A 22,685-nucleotide genomic window follows, 5' to 3' on the forward strand; every position below is an offset into this window, starting at 1 on the left:
TCCTAATATTCTGTGATTCTGTGAAAGTAAAGGATCTCTTTGGGTGATCTTGTTTGTATTTTTGTTTGTTACATTAGAGATATGAAAAGACATGCGTAAGCCATATTGTCTTAACACTTCAGCTGTATCTAAATCAAACATGACAACTACATTTCCATGTAGCAAGAGTAATTTTCTTCTGAGGATCTTTATGCTTTGCAAATACCAAGCTACTTGGCAGATCTTAGGAGACAGAATAGTAGTGCACAATGTTTTGCTTGGACGTGGACTGACAGCCACTCAATTGCTCTCTTGCACAGGTATCTGTATCTTTCTCTCAACTGTCAGACTTTGAAATGGAAGTAGATCTGGAGTAAGAGAGATGCAAGGGGGCACTCTCTTGCATGCCAAACCATTATGTGTTCCTTAGTATAAATCAGAACTCTATATCAAACAACGCCTTTCTAATGCAAAAAAAAAAAGCCTAGGCAAGGTTATATCTTATTATAAAGTACCTGAACTACTGATGGCACTGAAAGTGTGGCTGATACACTGTTAGATTATAGGCTAATGCCGTAATTCCTGTCTCTGTAAGGTGGGATCATGACATTGGCATTCTTTGTTAGGTGCTCTGGCATTCTGCAGGAGAAAGATGTCTGGATTTATACATACATACATACATATATATATACATGGAGAGAGAGAGAGAGAGAGAGAGAGAAAGTATATGAATGGGAGATTGTTCCCATTTTAGAAGACTGTTTCCTACACTAAAAATAACTCTGTGTTACTCCAATCCACTAAACACTGTATTTGTATCAGAAGGACGGAGCTAACTGTGTGAAGGTTATTCAGCCAAAGGTTGATCAAAGGAAGCTGTTAAGGTAGGTGAAATAAGTTCATATGCGCACCTACAAACAAGCGCAGGAAACAAAGGCAGGGGAGGGTGGGGGAGCTAAAATAATATCCTGCCCCAGCTATTCCCAAGCTTGTTACAGGAGCCATCAGCTCATTAAATGCTCATTTACACAAGCCCAGGGACATAGAGCCAGGTGGGGAACTGAAATTATGGACTTGGACAAGGGGACATGCTGTCCGGGCCCCTCCCAGAGCTGTCCCAGGGGAGCCTCACCCCATTGTCCAGGCAGGAAACTCATCGTGTTGAGCTAACACTAAAGTACCTTTTGGACTGAGGGGAGTTGCTGTGTAGCCCTATGAGACACATTATGGGATGCAGTGGAAGAGGCTTATTATGGGATGTTTAGGGGAGGAATTAAAGGTGGAGAAAGGGATGAATTTGGGTGATTTGAAGAGGAACTAGTGTGGAGAAAATAGAGAAGTAAGGGGATAAAAAGGCCAGTTAGGTATAAATAGTTCACTGGTTGGTACATTTGTCTGGGCATGCTCTGTTCCTAATCCGTGCAATCTATTGTATCTTCATATTAAACTACTTTCTAACTCTTTCCTGGGTGAAGGGCTCTCTGTTCACTGTGTATGGGGGTGTGTCTAAGTGCCAGAAACTGGAGTCAAGACTGTGCATCAGTGGGCCTGGGTGTCTGGTGCCAGCAACAGGACAGACCTGAATGAGTGGACTTAAGTACCAGCCATGGGAGTGGGACTGTGCATCACAGGGGCCTGTTGTGCCAGCAACTGGGCTGGGATCATAAAATCATAGAATCGTTTAGGTTGGAAAAGACCTTTAAGATCATTGAGTCCAACAGTTAACCTAGCACTGCCAAGTCCACCACTAAACCATGTCCCTAAGTGCCACATCTACATGTTTTTTAAATCCCTCCAGGGGTGGTCACTCAACCACTTCACTGGGCAGCCTGTTCCAATGCTTGACAACTGTCTCTGTGCAAATTTTATTCCTGATATCAAATCTAAACCTTCCTGGCACAACTTGAGGCCATTTCCTCTCATCCTATCCCTTGTTACTTGGGATAAGAGACTTACACCAACCTCACTACAACCTCCTTTCAGGTAGTTGTAGGGAGCAGTACAGTCTCCCTTCAGCCTCATTCTCTCCAGACTAAACAACTCCAGTTCCTTCAGCTGCTCCTAGTAAGACTTGTGCCCTATAAATGTGGCAAGAGCACCTGTGTACCTGGGTGTCAGCAACTGGAGAGACCAGATAAGTGAAACCAAGTACCAGCCGCTGGCATGGGACCAGGAGTCCCATGCGAGCACCTAGAGCGAATGCTGGTGTGCGTGTGTAAATGCTATCAGGGATCAAGCTAGACTAGCTGTCAAGTAGGTGGTGTGACCTGGGAGCCATATATATATGGTCTTGCTGGCAGACCTTTGTTGTATTCATCCAGAAAGGGGTATGAGGTGAGGCTGTTGGTGCTGGCTGTCTCCGCAAGTGCTCTGTGTGTCTGTCACCTGTGTGGCCAGCTGCATGTGTGTGGTGTGTGTGGGTGCTTACCAGCAATACATCTTCAGCCTTGCTACTGGTTGGATCTGGGGAGTAGAGCTGCAGCAGCCTCACTTCTCTTGAGCTATCTCATCAACACGATATATTTTCCCCTAAAAGAAGCAATCAAAACTTAGGCAATATTGGAAAAGTTGCACTCACTCAGAGATAACTCTTCTAAAGGCATTTTATTCACTGTACTTTGGATTCTAAGAACCCAGCCTCAACAATTCTTAGAAATCCAAAGCAACCCTCCCATCAAACTAATAGCTTTAAAAAAATTATTTTAACAGTAGTATTCCCATTTACCTGAAGAAGTGAAAAAGCTATTTTTTCAAGGGATTTATAGTGAGTAGGTCACTCACATTCTGTATAAAAGCTGTAAGATGTCTAAGCAAACACCCTTTTCCTTAACGTAAAAGAGTGTACTAACTCAGTTGATTCCAAAAGTATTTCTACAAGTTGTTTCATGTGAAAGTACTCTGATGTAAAGACTGAATGGCATCTTAAAACTGAAAACAAATGGTCCCAATTTTTTATTTATTTGGTGATTGATGATTCTAAAATAATTGCATTAGAAAAACAATTCATTTAAAATAATCATCTCCATATGGCTAAATGTTGTAATTAGCTGTCTAGAATATTTCAGATAAAACTTGAATAAACATTTTTCTAATTAATGGAGCACAATATTTTGATAAATTTTTTGGTAAAATATTTGGTAAAACAAAGAGTTCCGGCTTCTTTATTTCTAAGCCTCTAAAAAGCTAAAAACTTTTTTTATTTGGCCTGAAGGGATTTTTCCCATGACACTTAAGGTCCTTAAAAGTGATTTATTTTTGCATTTATGGCTATTTGCTCAAACAAGCCATTATTCATATCCTTTATCCATGTGGAAATAAACAAAAAGCCTGCTCATCACAAAAACATTCAAAAAAAAAAAGCTCACTTGTTATCAAATTAGGATGAGGAATTGATAGGATTAGGATTTGTTGTTTCTTTTGTGTTAGTTTTCTTGTTGAGTTTCTCTTTTGTGGATCAGAAGAGAAAAAACTACTTCAATCGATCATTCTAAACTGCAATTGTGTGTGTACAGTACATAAAATACATACAGAAAAAGATTTGTCTATAGCAGCAATCTTGCATTTCAAATTTAGTCAATATGAAATTGTCCCTCTAAAAAAAAAACACTTAACATGTTAAACTGATGGTAACTTAAACTATACTTTGTAATCAATTTCTCTTAAAGCATCTCTCTATTCAGTTTATTCTTGATGAGGTCTTACTGACAGGATTTGTTAAGTTACAGCAAAGCACAACAACCTTGTATGTATTTGAATGCATCTTAGTAACTAAGATATATTTTGATTCATAAAACAACTGTTTTTGTTTTGCATGTGGTAAAGTGACTGTGAGGCTCATAGGAAACTGACTCATAACGGAAAGCTTTCTCCAGCGTGCCCTGTAGCATAGGCACAGTTGCCAAGAAGTTATCTGGGTTCATTTCCGTAGTAACCAATCAGTATAACTGTTTTCTAAAGGCCTTGCACTTGAACTAAGAATCTCAGAAACTTAGATATTAGTCTTAAATGTTTTGATTATTTGACTTGGTTTTGTTTTGTTTTGGTTTTTTTCCACATGAGAGGAATAACTTGCTGGTTCTTTTCTTCAAACAAAAATTACCTTCATTAAAATATGTTATTTTTTTCTTTGTACAATGGAATTACACAAGTTTTATTTTACTTGATGACTTCTTGCTTGAGCCTGTTTCTGGTAGAGGATGTAGCTATTAGTAATTTGCCTTTTTGAATTTAGGTTCTATTTGGATTTCAGTAACTCATATACTGACAGTTTGGGATATTTTTTTCCAAAGCACAGGGAAAGTTTACGATATAGAACAGCTAAAAGGTAGGTAGCTCGTGGCGGACAGAGCCTGTTGGGTTTAGGTCACGTGCTTGAATATGACTCAGTGTTGCATCATCAGAATCCATTAGTCTATGGTCATTAAACTGACTCATTCTAGGCTACTTTATTCCTACCTTAGCAAGTCATGGTACCAGTGAGCTCTGTAGCTGGCAGTCTCACCAGCACAGCAAATTGGAGCTTTTACTTCAGCCTTGCAATTCATCACTTCTGCACAGGTGATAAACTCGGAGTCCAACTTACGTGGAACCATGGAATTCTACCTCTGTTAAAGAGGTCAGACTGGATCTTCAATAATAAACTGCTGTAAGAAGTTAATAAAAAACATAGGACTGTATGTATTTGAAAAATGGAAGAGGAAAAAAAAGGACAAACATTGCTTTAATACATGAAGACTGTACTTGAACAATTAGAGCAGAGGAAGAAATTAGCACAGTTTATCTACAGTTCCAATTTCTGAGTTTAGAAACATGGGACTAGAAAAGAGCTTTTGATCATTGAGGCAGGTCCATCAAAATCACAGTCCTTATGTCACTTGTTATTGACAAAGTAGCCAACTTTAATTACAGTAAGATTTTTTTGTTCCTACTTCTCTTATTTGAAGGGCTATTCTAGAAACTTGCTTTGTGGTTTGAAACCTTGTAATTTTCAGTTTTAAATAGGTGTTTGATTATGCCTTATTTTGGTCTTAACCACTTTTCATTTGACCTAAAATTATTTGCTCTCTAAAGTGTTTGAATCACTAGTGTATTTTTATTATATGTATTTTTTTCTTATAATATATAGAAGTTTTCTAGTTGTCCTCCCTGTACCTATTCATTTTGGAGTCTGTTTTTCCTCAACCAGGGTTACCCAAACAGAATATTTTCCATTTGAGCCTTATACAAATTAGTATAGCTGAAAGCATCCTACATTTTGCCTTTTTCTCAGCTGCATCATACTGTCAGGTTGTAATCCTCCCGTGATGAACAAATCTGTTCAGATATTAGTTATCACCAAATGGCAAGCTCCCAATATGTAGCTGAAATTCTTATTTGCTCCAAGTGCATTACTTTATATCTGGTTATTGTAAATCATCTCCTCTGTTCTTTTCCAGGCCTCAAATTTATCTAGTTCTGCTTGTATGATGCTCCTTTCTCTGTGTCAAAAACTACTTGTCAAAGATGGTGTCTTGTGCACATTCAAGTGTTCAGTAGCTTGGAAGATAGTGCCTGGCAGTTAATGTTCAGGAAGATCTCACTTTCCTGAGGCAAAGTGGAGAAATCAGCATCTCACTCATTTGTGAAAACACATGGCTGTTATTTTTTTCTGTAGGTCTAATACTGTGTTCAAGGTTTGAACATTATTAGTCTTGCTACACAAAGAGAAGAATGAAGAATGATTATTCAGGCCTTGGAAGAGATTTTGCATGAAGTGACCACTCTCAGTGATCACTCAGTGGTTCCACTGTCTGTACCTTGAGCTGTCTTGTTGCATTTATGAGTCTGAATGTATATGCGACTGTTACTAAGCATATGTCCTCTATTTGCAGGGAGGTAGTACAGGCAAACTGTGTCCGCTGGAAGAAAAGGTTCCTATTTATGTGTAAAATCAGTGCCAGTGCCACAACAGGGATTCTGGATACTTGCATTTGCAGGGTGTCTGTACGGAAAGTAAGTAGTTCTTTTTCCCTCCTCTCTTCTTTCCCTGCTCTTTCTTCACTTGTTTTTGTTTAATTTCTAAATGTCTGATAAACTTCTTAAAGCAAATTTTAGCTGCAACCAGGTATGCAAAATTTTATAGTAGTCTTATTAATTACCTTAGTTTGACTATTGAAAAGAACATTTCTTTCAGCAGGTCAGCAAAGGAATTGCTCATCAGTCTTTATAAAGTTAGCCCTTGACAGATACTTCTAGCAAGCAGCAGTAAACCTAGAAGTTTTGAACTGTGCTAAGTGCCAGAATTTTGTATGCAGCACTTCCTACCTCTGAGGCTAGACTTTGCAAGAGCCAAATCCTGGTTGGCATCAGACACTCACCCTTCACCGCCTCTGCAAGATGAGTCTCCTGCTGGCTTGCATCGAGGACATTATTAACTCTAAGCTCTAAATGACAGCAGTACAGTCTAGCAAATGTGTGTTGAGCTATTTTAAAACGAAGATTATTATTTGCTTTTCTAAAAAACAAACCAACAAAAAAACAAACAAAAAAACCCCCAGACAGTAACTTTAATGGCATGTCTTTTTTTTTTCCCTAGGAATTAAAAGGAGGAAAGGCATATGCAAAGGTAAATTAAGTTGTATCTAATTTTACCTATGAATTAGCTTTTCTTTTTTGTCACTTTATGCCCTTTTAAAGTAATTCTAGAGTAGTACTCTAATACCCATTATTTCATTATGTACTTTATAGTGACATAGTGGTGTTGGAACTCTTGACCAGTATGTTTAATAAGTATATAATAATACTATACCACTGGAATGTTTTTTCTCTTTCAATTTAGCATGTTGAAAGGGTTCATAAAAGTAAACTCTTTTGCATGTGTTTAATTTTAAAAACAAAGAGAACTCTCCTTGTTATTTTTTTCTCTTGAGACTATAATTTTTAACTGAAAATAGAGCTATGCAAAATTTGACACTCAAAATTTGATTTCTGGTGCCACTCCCTTTAATGGGCATCCTCTTATATTCGAGAGAAACTGCTGCTGAGTGGCAGTCAATACTGCACATGTAGGAAGTCCCTTCATTTAGTAATATGCTTACTACTAACTTTGTCATTTTCTCTTAACAGTTGGGATTTGCAGATCTAAATCTAGCGGAGTTTGCTGGATCGGGAAATACCACTCGTCGCTGTTTACTGGAAGGTTATGATACCAAAAATACAAGACAGGATAACTCCATTCTCAAAGTAATTTGTTTCCTTTCTTATACTTAAACTAATAAAGCAGAGAACAAGTGGTATTTTAAGCACTTAATGAAATTTAAAATATATTTGCTGAACCTCTTTCTAGAAGGAAAACTATTTAATGTAAAACCATCAGTGTTACTTGGGTAGAATCATTAAAATCCATGCAGTCAAAAGTAGAATTTGTCCTACTTTTTGAAATAGAGCTAGATAGCTGTAAAAGAAAAGCTTTCAAAAGGTATTCCTCTTCTAACAGGAATTGAAAAATGGACTAGGGAAGCACAATGAAAAAGTTCATACATTCATATAAATGTAGCAATTATATCTTTAAGACTGGGCAGCTTCCTGTGCAGTTTTTCTAAGAGTGAATCCCTTAATTGTCTTATTTAAGTATGAGCCAGCTTCAGCACCTCCACATAACTGCTGGAACTTTCCCTGCTTGACAGTTATCACTGCAACAACAGCATTGTTGGAAGAAACCCACCCTGCCATTATCTCCCATTAGTCCAGGGAGTTAAAAAAAACTGAATAAGCTGCATTAACCCAAAAATAATTACATACAGAATATCACAAGTAAATTTTTTAAAAATTCCTTTTAGTACCAAGACAGTAGGATTAATTTCTCATACTACTGAATACACTATTTAAGCATACTCTTTCTGATTTCTTTAAGATAGTCATAGAGTTTTTCCAAAAAACTTTTAATTGATGGCTTTGACCCAGCTAACAAGCTTTCTCAATGCATTGTTGTCATGTAGCTTTATTTACCTTTTGCGGTTTTACTTTATCTCTCATGTTAGCACAACCAGTTCTTGTATGCTAACAGTTTGCTAACCGCTCTCAGCAAAGAACATATTTCAGCACCCGCTCTTTTAAATATTCTGTTTGCTCATTAATCTTTTAGATTTCCTGGCTCTCTCTTTTTCCCTTGAACCCATCTTAACTATTAATGATTCTAAGATCTTCTTGATCTATGTATCTTGTGCAGAATCTCGTGCATGCAACTCTGTTACTTTAAATGCTATTTTGTATTGTTTGCATGTGTACTAAGAAAGATGTAGTTTTTTGCCTAAGTGTGTTTATTTATATATGCGATGATGCCATTTTATGTTACTTCAGTGTAAGATTTGTGGTAAGTATAACTTAGTGACATAACCATGTATCACAGACTGATTCAATTTTTTTTCTTACAGTGGGTTTTGTTTTTTTAATATATAGGTTTTGATCAACATGCAGCTAATGTCTGGAGACCCATGCTTTAAAACGTAAGTTTATAAAAAAAATCTGTGTAGGTTAATGTTTTGCACATACATTCCATGTTCAGAATTACATTTCTAATTTCATTTATAAATCTCTCCTATCTGGCAACAATATTGGAAAAAAAAAAAAAAGGCACCAAAAATGGGATGGTAGCTGAATAATGGTTTACATGGTAAAAATACCAGCAGAAGTAGTATCATAGTTCTCATTGCTGTTACATAGTTAGTATATCAAGCAAAGAATACTAGCCTGTACATCTGTAATGAAAACAAAACAAAACAAAACACATAAGGGAAACTGTTCCTGCAGCAAGCTTATATAAATATACCTGGTATGGGGTGATCTGACTAATGCTTGTATTTGGAAAATGTGCTGCTACACCCTTTATTCACAAGGCTCAGATGATTTTAAAAGATTTATTTTTAAAAACCCAGCCCTCTCCCCCTCACCCCCCAAAAACCCTCCAACCAAAAACCAGAAGTGTGATACAACTTAGTACAAGAGAAAGTACTTACAGATATTCAGTTAGCAAAGATATTATGCAGCTCAGTAAAAGATACAAGAGGTAACATCTGAGTGGGGAGGTAGCTAGGAAAATACACTGCTATATATTTAGCATCCTTTGGTCTCCTTGTCTTTAATCTGCAGTTATGGAAATGTGCTAGTCTTGCTAGAGCATGTTAGCTTTCATAACTAACCACAGGAGAGAAAAACTACGCATGCTAGGGAAAAACCTAGTCATGAGTAAGATGAAATTGTTGCCTTCTTTCTCAACTAATACGCCATTTTGTTATAAGGCACTCAAGCTTAGTGGATGACTAAATTGAAACAGTGCAATTGGCAAGCTTCCCGTTTCCAGAGAACACCACTATCTTGCTAACCATGACTTAATTATCCTGATCAGTAGGAAGTGAAGAACTTTCACATGTCATTTGTATTATAAGAGATATCTTATAATAACCTAAATGCCATTAATTTTAAGGATAGTCTTACAGATATGTATAGACTCTGCGTCCATGAATGCAGTGTGGAAAATTCCTCAATACTTGCCAAGACTCTTAACACCTCTGCTTTTCTATAATTTAGAATGTTGGTAGACTGGGTTGTTCAAAGTGTATGTGCTTTTCAGTTTAATGTCAGTCTTTCCTAATTCTACATGGCAGTAGATGGCAATTTTGTCTAGATCGGGTTTAAACCACCTTAGTTGTATTTTACTTGTCTCAAGATGTTTGGGAGAAGGGTTGATGAAATAATTACTTCAAAGTAAATTTGATCCATTAAGTTCTAGTTTAATTCCATTTTTTCTTCAGTTCACTTTGACCATGTTATTATATTGAAACTATGAGGAGATTGAATCAAAATGAGAGGAAATATTTTCTTCGCACTACACGCAATTAAGCTGTGGAACTACACATTGTGAACAGTAAAATCCCAAGAAAGATTTAAGACAAATTCCTGAATTAAAAAAATATTGAGAGCTATTAAGTATAAAACATCTTGTGAAGCTTAAGTAAAACCTAAGCTACAGATAAGGAGATGCTGGAAGAATATTCAGGAGATACATTACCGTGTGTGCCATATTCTCTTAGCATCTGTTATTTGCTGCTGACAGAAGCAGGATGCACGGCTAGACAGACCTTTGGTCTGAGACAACATGCTTGTCCTTATGTTAGCCTTTTCAAAAACAATCTAAGGCAGAATTTCAGGGTATTACATATAACTTGAAAATAAAAAATGAACTTAAGGAAAACAATCTGTAGAAAATTGCTGGCTTCACCCTTGTTATGTCAATTGCAACTCTTTGTGTAGGTTCACAATTTTCATTTACACGTTCAGACCTTCCATTGTAAATTCATATCTTCCATTGTAAAGACATAGTGCTTACAAACTGCTACACTGAAACACTTTTACTTCAGTACGTATTAGTTGGGGTTTTTCTAATTAAAAATACTCTCATAAACTGAATTTAAACTCATCTTTTATCAGATTAATGTAAGCAATCAATGTCCCTCTGATTAATCCAATTAAGACAGATAATAATGTCATACAGGCTTAACCTGTAGCAGTAAACATATACTGAAGTATTCCTTAAGTAAAAAAAAAGGCAGTGTTTAAAGTGAAATGAGGCTGCAGCACCAAGAAAAGCAGCATGATCTCCTAACTCAGTCTGAGGTTGCAAGTGTGAAGTAACTCATGATTTGTAGGTTTTATTAGGACAATCGAGAACATTTTTCTGTAGCAAATAACGAATTTGTGTATTACTGCTGTGGCTGTATCCTTGCCATTGTTTCTGAGAATGTTGTGTGCACCAGTCTAGCTCAGGTGATTCACTGCAGGAACTCAACGATGTCCTCTGGCTCTAAAGGCCCTTTCTCCTCTTTTCTTCTAACCTTCAATAAGAAGAATAGAACACTGTGAGATCTCATCTTCTGCTTACTGAATAAATAGTAGTAAGGTATTATCTGAATTTGTTTGATTGGGCAAAGCTTTTCTGTCTGCTTAGTTATTTAGCACCTCTTGATGTACTTTGAGTCAGACGTATTAACAAATACACCACTGATAATGATAAACAGTTTCTCAAAGGCAACTAACCAATGTATGCTAACAAAGAAAAGTATTTCTCTTCTTTACTGGCTGGTACTGAAGTAGTTGAAATTAGTACCTAAAGTTTTCTGGCTCCATAGGAAAAAAATCTCTAACTGAATTTATTCAGACATGGTATTTTCTTCCAAACTGATGATATAACCATTTCCTGGAACATAAACTTTCAACAGAAACAGAACAAAAAATTTATCTAATCCAGATGTTCTTTATAGAAGAAAAAATAAACCTTAAAACAATTTCACAATCTGGAATCGGCTACATGCTTTATGAAGAAGGCTTGATGTTTGATCTGGGGTGACATCCCTGAAAGCATTCAGTTCTTGTTTTCAAATGTATGCTAGACCCCTAAGTCCCACAAGCATTATATTTCCAGAAGTGTTTTTTTCTCTTTCTATTTCTCTCTTTACTTTCAAGTGTAACATAAAAGAGGATATGTTACTATACATAAAGACAGTGACTAATTTATTGAATGTCAAATCTAAAAATGACAACAAATCTCCATTTCTATGCAGACCAACAGTCTGTTCCCAAAGTCAAAAATAACAAAGCATTCAAAAAACAGTAGATAACATCCAGAAATGTATTTTAGTTGTATATTCTTGCAGGAGAAAATTACTTTCACTTTTTGTCATTTTCAAATTGGTTTCTTTTGCACTGGCAAAACACAAAATTAGAGCTTTATTAATTTTAATAAAATACCCCCTGGGTTTTTGTATAAACTGAAATGAGCATTTAAGCTTTATTAAAAGCTTCTTTAATATTGAACCAAATTTAAATTGTCATACATGATGGTTTTTTTAATTTGCATGAGGTAGAATTTAGAGGGGAATACATGAAGATGGTAGCATAGGTCCCTCTGTTAGGAGTGGGAGGGTTATTGGCCCAGAATCTCCTCATGTACCGTAACAGAGATGGAGGAAAGCCAGTAGTACATCACGGTGCACAAGCCGAGTAGGCCAGCTGTCATTGTGTGGGTTTGTTTGGTTTTTGGTTTGTTGGTTGTTTTTTTAACTTACCATCTTGTCGTGTATTCCATGAAGTACTGAATTATATATATTCTTAGCATGTAAATTATCCTGTGATTCATACACTTTAAGAAATAATTAAGAACTTCAAAATAAGCACATATCACTCCACCAATCATCAAAAAAGGAAAAGCTGTTACAAGGATACCCAGAAGCCTGAAGGACTGAGCAGATGGATTCTGTAAAATGTTCTGAAGCTCAATAGCAAAAGAGTTTTTTTTTTTTTAACAGGGGGATAGGCAGCACATTTTCAGAAAGGAGATACAAGCCTATTAACTTGAAGCATAGTATGAATTATGCTAACTTACTTGCAAAGAACAATCTGTATTTAACAATTTGGAGGGATTACAGCAAAAGCACAGCAAATCTTAACCACCTTTTTCTTACAGGCCTCCTTCCACAGCAATGTCTATAGCAATTGCTGGAGAATTAGAATCTTTGCATGAAGACAGGAAAGGCGGAGAAAAATTAAAAGTAGTACACCTGGGCATAGCAGGTATAAAATAATGCTCTTATTTTCTCAGTTCTTTTATAACTGGCTTCATAGTTTCAAGGAGATCTATGAAACAGTTCAGACCTTAAAGGAATGCTGATAGTTGGCCCACAGAGGGACATTTGGTTATGTGTTGAGACACACTCTCCTAGATAACATCAGTGGAAGTGGAATCTCTTTTTACTTTTGTACCAGTTCATTTAAAGGAAAGAAAGAACAGAAATTGGATTGATAGCCTGACTTCTTTTTAACATCTAAAATCTTGTGTTTTGTGTGACACATTTCTTGATTTGCTTTGGATTTATATTTTGACTGAGCATTTAATTTGGCCCATGATCTTCAACTTATGAACCATAGGGATATGCATTACAGTATATTTTGAGTAGTAAAAGTTCTAAGTGTTATTTAAAATTGAAGTAGTTATTCTGAAATTTATACTGTTAGAAAAAATACTATGAAAACACATTATTACAGGTTGCAATTTGGGGTTTCTTTTGGGGGGCTTTGGGGAGTTTTTTTTTGGGGGGACAGTGTTACAAATTTCAGGCTCTTACATAGCTTAGTAATTTCCACTCTAACTGCAGCACAGGTTATTTTAACTATAGTTACTTTTTCAGCTAGAAAACATCTAGCACACCATTCTACTATGGTACTATGGAAAGCATGGTGGTACAGAGAAATCTAAAACTACATTTCATACAAGTCTTGTAATCCAACGGTACTCTCGGTTTTACTCCAGCAGAAACATATTTTGTTGGTTTTTTTTTTTAAGGAGTACATTTTTGTTAACATGTGTGGTATTTTTGCAGCACTTGAATCTTCAAAGGGATTGTAGAAAACCAGTGTCAAGTCCCTAATCCCTCTGGGAAATCTGACATTTGAGTCTAATCAAGATTACAGGCAAAGTAATAACAAAGCTAGCTTTAGCAACAGTATCTGCCTTGCACATGTTGCAGATGTCTCCTCAAAGAGTGCCTCAGTCCCAGATGAACTTGGTGCATGTGGACATTCCAGAACATCAAGCTATGCAAGTCAGCAGTCAAAACTGTCAGGTAGCTATTATCAATTTTGTTGTGAATTGTTGGGGTTTATTTGCTTTCACAGTTTTAGACTGTAGAAAATAAGCTTACTTTACATGTTTTAAAAAATAGCTTGAAGTTGAAAGCTTTTTTCTAGGAGTTTCAGGTGTGGGGAGGGTAATCTTTTTCATCTTTAAAGCACAATGAATTATCTGTTCAGATGTGAGACAGTTTTTTGGTTTTGTTTTGGTTTGTTTTTTTCCCTTTCCTCCAATTAACCTACCTGAATGAGATTTTTACCTCTTCCATGTGTAAAAACAAATAATGTGCAAATAGCAACTTCATTCTAAAAGCTGAAGGGGAAGTAATGAAACCAAGTCATTATATATGTTAGGAAGCAAAAGACACTTGGAACAAAAAGAAAATGGCATGTGCTAGAATACAAAATCAAAAGTACATTGCCTAGTTGATGTATGCACATACCGTCATGAGGCTTTTGAGGTCTCTTTATAAGAAGATAAAACACAAATTCTTCTTTCAGGATGGTAAAATACAAATAATGACCTTGGCTGCCAGCAGCATACCTAACCTACTCTCCTGCCCTTTCCCAACAGGATACAGCACATGTCACTCTAGATCATCCAGTCTGTCTGAACTCTGCCACAGGAGAAACACCTCAGTGGGGAGTACCTCAACAGGAATTGGAAGTATTCTAGAGCCATGTGAAGAGGCTGAGCCAAAAGTAACTGATGCTAACATTGAAACATCTGTTGAAGATACACCACCAGAAAAACTCTGCAGGTACACTTAACTTTGAAAACCTTATCTAGCAGAAGAAAATCATAATTTCTTATGTCACTTCTAAGAGCGCTAAATATACTTATTTTTGCAGACATCCTGTAAAGCAAGACTCTGTGGAGTCACAGCTGAAGAGGGTCGATGCTACCAGAGTTGATGCTGATGATATAGTTGAAAAAATACTCCAGAGTCAAGACTTCAGTTTAGACTCAAGTGCAGAAGGTATGGAGATAAATAAGGAAGCTTAGGGAAAACTGCACATTACAGGCCTTAGGAAAATCCACTCTTTTCATAGTCCCTGTTGCTTCTAATCATAAGGACTGTGCATATGGATCACTACGTTTTCTGCTTCGTCCTGTCTCTCAGAAGTCAAAAAGACCCTCGCATGACTTGACTTTTGCAGAGAATTACTTTAAGCCTGAAAAGAGCAGAAGCACATAGCAGAACCACCACAAGGAAGGTGGTTCCTCCAGCTTATACCATGCGAAGTTTGGTTCTTCATTATTTAAAACATTTGCATCTGAAAGTATCAATTACAAAACTGGTAGATTTAAAATGACTTAGTTTTAGCTTGGGCAACATTAAAGGAAGCTAACGTGTTAATTCCCTTGCTTTGTAGAAGAAGGTTTAAGATTATTCGTGGGCCCTGGTGGAAGCACTTCTTTTGGAAGCCATCATCTGCCTAACAGGTATGTAGCCTGAACAACTAATACTAAACAAAAATGCATCTTATACAGCAATTATTCTGTATATACATTCTTGATCTCTGTATCTTTCTATTGTGTGTCATTTAAAGGCCAAAAAAACTAGATAATCAGCTTTTAAAGTAAAACACATAACTTAGTTCCAAAGTAAAACTGATGTGTCAGCCATAAGGATTATAATATTTAGAGGTTCTGAAGAGTCTCAATTCCAAAGTTTCCAGATATGAGCAATGTTTCAGCATGGACACAGAAAACAGGCACAAGTTTGAATCTTAGCTCTACAGATTTACTACATTATGCTCTGGAGCTGGGGGAGTTTTGAGCGTTTAACACATCCACATTTACAGTATCAAACTTTTATGTGTTTGTGGTGGCAAAGCTTATTTTCTTCACTTCAGTTTTGCTTACAGCTCCTTCTGTTTCCATACGCTACACTATTCCTGTTTCAATGGTTTGTTCATCTTTCAACTATTTGTAGCCCTAAATTATCTCCTTTGATAATCTGCTTTGGATTATCTTCTTGTAGTTGTTTTAGAACCAGGGAGATTTTTTTCTTCTCTAAACCCTCTTCAAATAATCTGATAGCTGACTTGATCTGAATGTTTTAGAGTCTTTTCAGATGAGAAAACATTAAAGCCAGGTAAGAATATGCTCTAATAGCATGATTCTGCAGTCCAGGGTAACTCTTAAGATTTTTGTTTATCTCACAAAATTAGCACAGCATCAGTATTTCACCAATTTCAGCAAGTACTTCTGGAACTAAGTACAGAGGCAGCTGCTAAATGTACTGAAAGTTATAAAACAAATACATTTTACACAAGCAAGCAATACTGATGGTTAAGAGAGAATTTATTTGCTTACTTGCAAACTGGGCACACTAATTTCTGTGTAGGATAACATGTATGGTTACAGAGTACACTACAGTAGTACACAGACATCTGAGCTGCCAGAACAGTCCAGGCAGAATACAATACTAAGGCAGAGCTATGCCCTAATAACTTCTGACATAGTATTGCAAATTGCAATGTAAAACAACCCACTATGCTCTGTCATGTGGGGGCGAGACAGCTTTGTAACTGCATTTACAATTCAGCGTGAACAAAAGACTGGAAGACATGTTTCTTGCATGTTAATGTAAGAAGACTATCACTCGCAGGTTTTTTTTTTTTAAGAGACATTCATCTATTTATGTCTAAATCTAGATAAAAAGTATTAGCTGCATATGTTATAGCTGGGGTGTGAGGGGTACCCAAAAGATAACACTTAAGGTGCTACAGAGAAGTCCAACACTAACTTATTTTTCAGTAACATTAGTACAACAAAACACTTTAATGCATTAAACTGTAGGTTACTCAGTGGCATGGTCTTTATTCATGTTCTCTACCCTTGACATTTAGCTGTTCTGGTACTAGCTGTTCAGCTGGGGGCGTGTCACTGTTTTTTTTTGCAGGGAGGTTGGTTGGTTGGGGATTTTGAACAGTTAACTTGCGGATCTGTGATACTTGCTGTTTAGCTTGCATTTAAATTGGAATTGAACTAACTTTTTTAAACATTCTTTCAGAGTAGGATCTGGAGCATATGAGCAGGTGGTGATAAAACGCTAGACTAGAATGACAAGAGGAAAACTCGGAGCTCTGGCATTGATACTTCTGGTTTTGTTTGCTCTGTTGCAAGAGTTGTGAAAACCAAAATGGACTCAATGTGATTTTTTTAATTATTTTTTTTTAAAGTAATGGAATGCCTCTTGCTAATAAAGCCTCATCTTCTGTGGTATGAAGGCAATGTTTAGCTATGTATACCTTGTGCGAGCACTTGGACTGTTTTTGTAAGCTCAACCTGATGTTAGTGGAATTACTTTTTAAGTTGTGTGAAACATTTTTGGAAGCATGATTGAGTCCCATTTCAGTATTTTATACAGGAGACCACCTGTGGTGATGTACTTTGTAATTTCTTTTCTGAAGAACCTTCTAAAAGCTGGTTTTAAATGAACCTGAATAAATTAATCAATTTGATCTTACCTGCCATTTTAGTCTTACAGAAGCTAATTACTTCTGTCAAGTCAGAATTAGTATCAAGTCAAAATTAAAGCCTCCACAAAACAACCCAGCTGTTTTAACATAACCAAAATCCTCCTCTTAAAAGGAGTACAGAGCATAACTTCATTATAAACTTGAACAGTAGAGGTAAACTTCATATGCATTAAAAAAACCCCCAACTAAATAGATCTAAACTAACCAATAATCAGTTGTGTCCACTGTAAATGAAGTCTGCAGGTTTAAATGCATCACATGTTACATCTGTTTTCATGCAAGTGACAGAAGTGGGATTCTACATCAAAATACTAAGGCACAGTAGTGTTCTATCAAAAAAGCTGGCTTGACTGTTAAATCTGGAGTTCAAAAGCTGCTTCCACAGAAACTCACTTCAATAACACATGAACCTTGAGATTCAATGGGATGGTACTGTTTACAAACCTAGTCAGTAGTTTACTACCACTTAGACCCTTTCATTGTAGCTTAATCTTTCACAGTTAGTTGCTTGTGTTTTGAATGTGCCTTGTGGGACTGGGGAGGTACAGGGAGATTAAACTATTTACTAAGCAACTTAAGCTTTAAAACTAGGTAAACATCTCTGCTATTATCAGTATAACTTATTAAAAGAAGCACTTTATTTTAGATGGACTCTGCACTCTGAAAAAGTCTTACTGTACAGATTTGTTGAACACTTCTTCCTTCACTATCTGTCCACTGTTACATTAAGGTCAATGTACTGTATTTAAGTTTGCACAAATAGTGATTTGCCTGCCAGGCAAGAATGAAGAAAGTTATCTTTAAGTTTTCATTGAGAGTTATGAAAGAATAGTTTTTTAAAGGGATGCGTTAGGTGACACAGTTTTTTAATTCAGGCTTGGCTCTGCTGTATTTAACTGTAAATTGCAAGTTTATCAAGTTTAATTGCAAGTTTATATTGTTTCTCAATAGTAAGGCTTGGATTAAATAAAAACACACATAGTGTGGCCATTTTTGAAAGCTCTGAGTGTTTAAAATTCTGCTTAGAGTGATGTTTGTTATCCTTTTATTGAAATATAAGTAGGCCATATTTAATAGATTAGATTTGGAAAAGCAGACTTTGTTTTTCATAAATCCATAATAGAGTTATTAAACTATTTTTACTTGTGTTTTTTAAGGAAATACATATTTTAAAGCTTGAGTACTGTTTTTGAAATGGTTAATATGAGCTACGTCTCAGTTATGGTACTTAAATACTTTCATTTCTTACTGTTAATTAGAATCTCTTTGAAGTGTTTTAATGGGTAAAATAATTAATACAAAGATCATATTTTAGACGCTGTTAATAGAAGTGTGGTATTACTCATTTCTGTCCTCCACAGGAATTTTAAACAGAAACTACATAATTGCTAGTATACAACTAACTCTCAGATCATGATAGTTTCCTTTCCTGTTACATCACTAATTTGTACCAAAAAAATCCTACTACAAGCCAAAAGCTGGGTGAAATTTAAATAAAGTTGCTTTCGGTACTCTCTAACACTGCTACACTTGTTGACAAATATATTAAAACCAATATTAGTTAGATGGTAATTTACTTAGATTTACTAGGAAAAATAGGCATAGTGTGAGGAAAACAGACACTTACAAAACATTGTATAGCATATATGTAACTCTTAAAGGAATTTCCATAGCCCAGATGTGTACAATATGTTAAAAGACACAGCTAACTGCCATTGATTAGATGGTTTTTTTTTCCACTGGAAACCAATTATTTTCTTGCCTGAGCACATCTTATAAATAGGAGGGAAGTTTACATGGAAATCAAGCTTTTAATAAAACCGTATTCTAGTAATTTATTGTTCTCACTTTGAGTTACGTTTTATGAAGTGATTCTTTGTGCATATTTTAAGTGGAACATAACCTCCATATTTAGGTGTTGTATTTTCTTTTTTGTAAACTGTGTTATAAGAATACTGGAGACTCTCATATAGTAAACTGTTAGGGATGTGTTGGTGTTTGGTGGTTTTCTGTGTTTTTTTTTTTTTTTACTGTATTTAAACGCAAATGTCTCAGACATTCACTAAACTCATGTCTTCAGCTTGGAATATGTTTTTAAGCAGTTATGTCTTTTTTAAAATGCAAAAACAATAAACTTAACTAGAAGTTTGTGTCCATTTCAGTTTCTCTACTGCTTTTCAAGGTTCTCCTTTGCAGCTTATTAAACTTCATCTCCAGTCCACAAAGTATTTAATGGTACTATTACTAGTACATAGTTATTTATCTGTCTCCTGGAGAGAAAAAATAATATGTCAGTCTTACACCAATGAAAATAAATTTTAAAGTGTAAGGCATATTGGTAGGTTAATTATAAAGCAGAACCCACAACTAGCAGCGTTTGGGCAAAATGAGGACACTGTGTATAGTACCTCCTCACCTTGAAAATGACACAACTAATCCTCAGCAGAGTGTAAAGACTTACTACTACTTAAAAGTTACACAAATGCATGAAAAGCTTTAAGTTATCTTTTTTTCCCTAACAAAACTATTAGTGATATAATTTATTTTCTCATCAATGCATTCAAAATAACCAAGCTTTCTGGCACTGCAGTAAGCATCTCTTATAAAAACAACTAGATGAGTGAAAATTGCAACTAACTATAGAACAAACTCTTTGGCACTCAGATCAATTCAGTAATCAATTAATTGGATAATGAGGATTAAGAGATGTAACTGTACCATGTAAAACCAACTCCAGTCTAAACTGTATTTCAATTTGAAAAACAAAGAAATTTTTCAAAAATTTCAGTCGAATATTCTAGATTTTCTTTTGTGGATTGCTGTCTCTCTTCTGGTCTTATGAACCAACAGTTTCTGTATAGAATAAAAGACAAATCTCTTCTCTAGTGAAAAGTTCTCTAAGAAATATAAAGTATCCATGCATGTACAAAGATGCTAGTCACTTCACTGAGTACCAGCAGCTGCAAATATATAAAATGCTTTGCTTTTTTTACTTCTGTGTTTTCACACAGCTTTAGTGATACACATTTTGTATATATCTATCACTGTTGTATATAATATGTTGATCACTATATATTTAGTGATATATATAAGTTGTAATGCAAACGTCATTTAGACATGGTTCTTCTTTAATCTCAAAGGAAAACATCTGAAGTGAAAATAAGGCTGTGCACCACTGTCCTATGATCAGGTGTCCTGCATAGTGTGTGAAGGAAAGGCTGTGAGTCTTGTCTACCTGGACTTTAGTAAGGCCTTTGACACCGTCTCCCACAGCATCCTCATCAGGCTAGACTGACCCTTCAAATGAATGGATCGATACAGAGACAACCGAGAGACAATATTGCTACTCTGTGTCATGCAGTCAGCTTGCCCTTCCTTTTCTTCTTGAAATGAAAGAGATAGTACCTGCATATCTGTGGAAGACACAACTTCTTTCCCCTGAAGCTCTCACTTCAGCAGAACTAAGTTCAAATTGACAGATTGCTTCTGAGATGAATCAAAGCCTGGAAAAAGTCAGAAAATATGCTTATTAACCATTTCTACCAGAACATACTTATGTTCTGCTCAAGTAATAGCCCAGTACTAGAGAGCTTCCACTGCATAGACAGTTAGTGCCTGTTCCCTTTCTGTACAGAGACCAGCCAGGCCAGCCACTGACTACAATTTACTTTTATTACAACCTTCAGTCTCTAATCTCAATTTCTAGCCTAAAGAAAGAAGCATTGGTAATGGCTACATGGCTAGAGCACGATTACAGAGATGCACTATATTCTAGCTTTTTTTTCTTTTTTCTCTTCCTTTTAAGTACAAAGCTTAAGAGCACCATGCAAATAGTCTAAACCTTAGAGTGAAAGGTGTGAACAGTATGATAGAAACAACTGCTGTTAAGTCTTATATAACACAAATTTGTTATACTGAAAAAGTAAACATGACAAATTGAGAAGGTACATTTGAAGGTTGCCTAATTCATGGCAATAAAATTGTTATTTGACAAAGCTCAGATTAGGTAACTTCAGCAGTTACAGGAGAGTAACATAGTACTTGTCATTAAAAGTTTTTGCCAGGAAATTCTGTTGTCAATTGTCAACGACTCAAACGGTGGAAAAGCAAAAGGATATTAGAGTTATCTGGAAATGCAACACATGCTTGACTATGCTCGAGTGCATATTTAGGTTTACCAGCCATCCATGGCAGGAGTTCCACATAAATAGTTCACTGTCTACATTTTGGAAGCCAACCCCAAGTACACTGGAGATACACCTAGGCTTCTGGGTTTATAGCTAGACCTCTGTTGTAGAGCAGGTGAAAACTTGCAACTTGTGGAGGAGAATGCTTCACACAGGATTCCCCAGGCACTTTCAAAACAACTGTCTTTAAACTTGTATTTACACATAGTTCATATATGACATACACATCTTGAGATACCATATGGAGGTACCTTGTACACTTTACAGATCTGGAGAGAGAGAAAATGTATGTTTTCTTTACTTTTCCCCCATCCTTCTTTTTCCCTGAGAAAAACATTTATTCTTACCAAACATAATGAAAGAAACCGATTCTACTGTATCAGTGCCCTAGCTGAGAGTATTGTCAGCAAATTCCATCTAGACTAAAAACTTTAAGTCCCTGTGGTGTGTCAAATTTCTGAAACTTTAAGCTAAAAATGAGTTTGAACAGATTAACTAGCTAGGACTTGAAGATAAAGATGGCTTCTCTGAAAGAAATCTGTTTTACACAGTGTTAAGTGGGCTTGGTTCCTCTTCTATTCAAGGGAAGCAAAGGGGTTTTGTGAAAAGTCTTCAATAGCGTCTTTTCCTTTTAATACTGTGGAAGAGTTCCAGCTAGTCTGTAGCATTGGCTTGAACTTTGTTTTTCCCCAAATCAAGAGCCCTTTAGTTTTCAGTGACTTCCACATTTTTTTCCTCCTCCTCTTGTAAAATTTGCCAGTGAAGTCAAGGTTATATTAACTTAACATTTTTCCAAACTTTCACACGTAGGACCAAAAAAGGGAATATTTAATTAACATAACCAGGAATATGTTGGAATGTTGATCTTCTGATGATCATAAGAATTTTCAGTCATAAGGTCTAATTAAATGTCTCAAGTTGGAAAGGCTTCCACTGACTGTTACGTCTCTGTTATCTGGTCAAACATTTTCAGGTCAGCCCAAGTGGCTTCGGTGCCAAAGTGATGTTTTTAATGTGAATAACACACATGCACTATAGACTGCATTAAAATTCATGTAGACTAGTGTCGTTTTGGCATCTCAAATTTAATCTGAAAGCATCAATTTATCATTATGTACTAGGGACTAACTGGCAATGAAATATCTCTGCAGTGGTAATCATATGTCTGCGTGGTCTAGTATGGGAATTTGGACTACCATTGCTGATATTCTTGAATTTTGATGGAAAGAGAAATAAAGACATCATGTAAGACAGTTTTCCAAAAGTACCTTGCGATGTTGTTATCCAAGAAAAAGCATTTTTGTCAAGACTAGTTAAAGAAAACAAAAATGAAACCCAGAGATAACAAATGACTAATTAACCACTTCT

At 36.0% G+C, this 22,685-nt stretch overlaps 1 protein-coding gene across 1 annotated transcript; it reads left to right on the plus strand.

The window, feature by feature from the left end:
• Positions 1-5,849: 5,849 nt before the first annotated feature.
• On the plus strand, positions 5,850-16,704 carry FAM102B (family with sequence similarity 102, member B; the record flags this gene model as incomplete). The annotated part of the gene is made up of 10 exons (XM_010194632.1): positions 5,850-5,970; positions 6,554-6,583; positions 7,084-7,200; positions 8,416-8,462; positions 12,476-12,582; positions 13,536-13,631; positions 14,213-14,399; positions 14,491-14,618; positions 15,016-15,085; positions 16,662-16,704. Coding segments are annotated over 10 exons (946 nt in total), but the record flags the coding sequence as incomplete, so codon positions are not given.
• Positions 16,705-22,685: the final 5,981 nt, after the last annotated feature.

This window comes from Mesitornis unicolor, unplaced genomic scaffold, assembly GCF_000695765.1.
Source record: "Mesitornis unicolor isolate BGI_N332 unplaced genomic scaffold, ASM69576v1 scaffold241, whole genome shotgun sequence".
Classification (NCBI taxonomy): Eukaryota; Metazoa; Chordata; class Aves; order Mesitornithiformes; family Mesitornithidae; genus Mesitornis; species Mesitornis unicolor.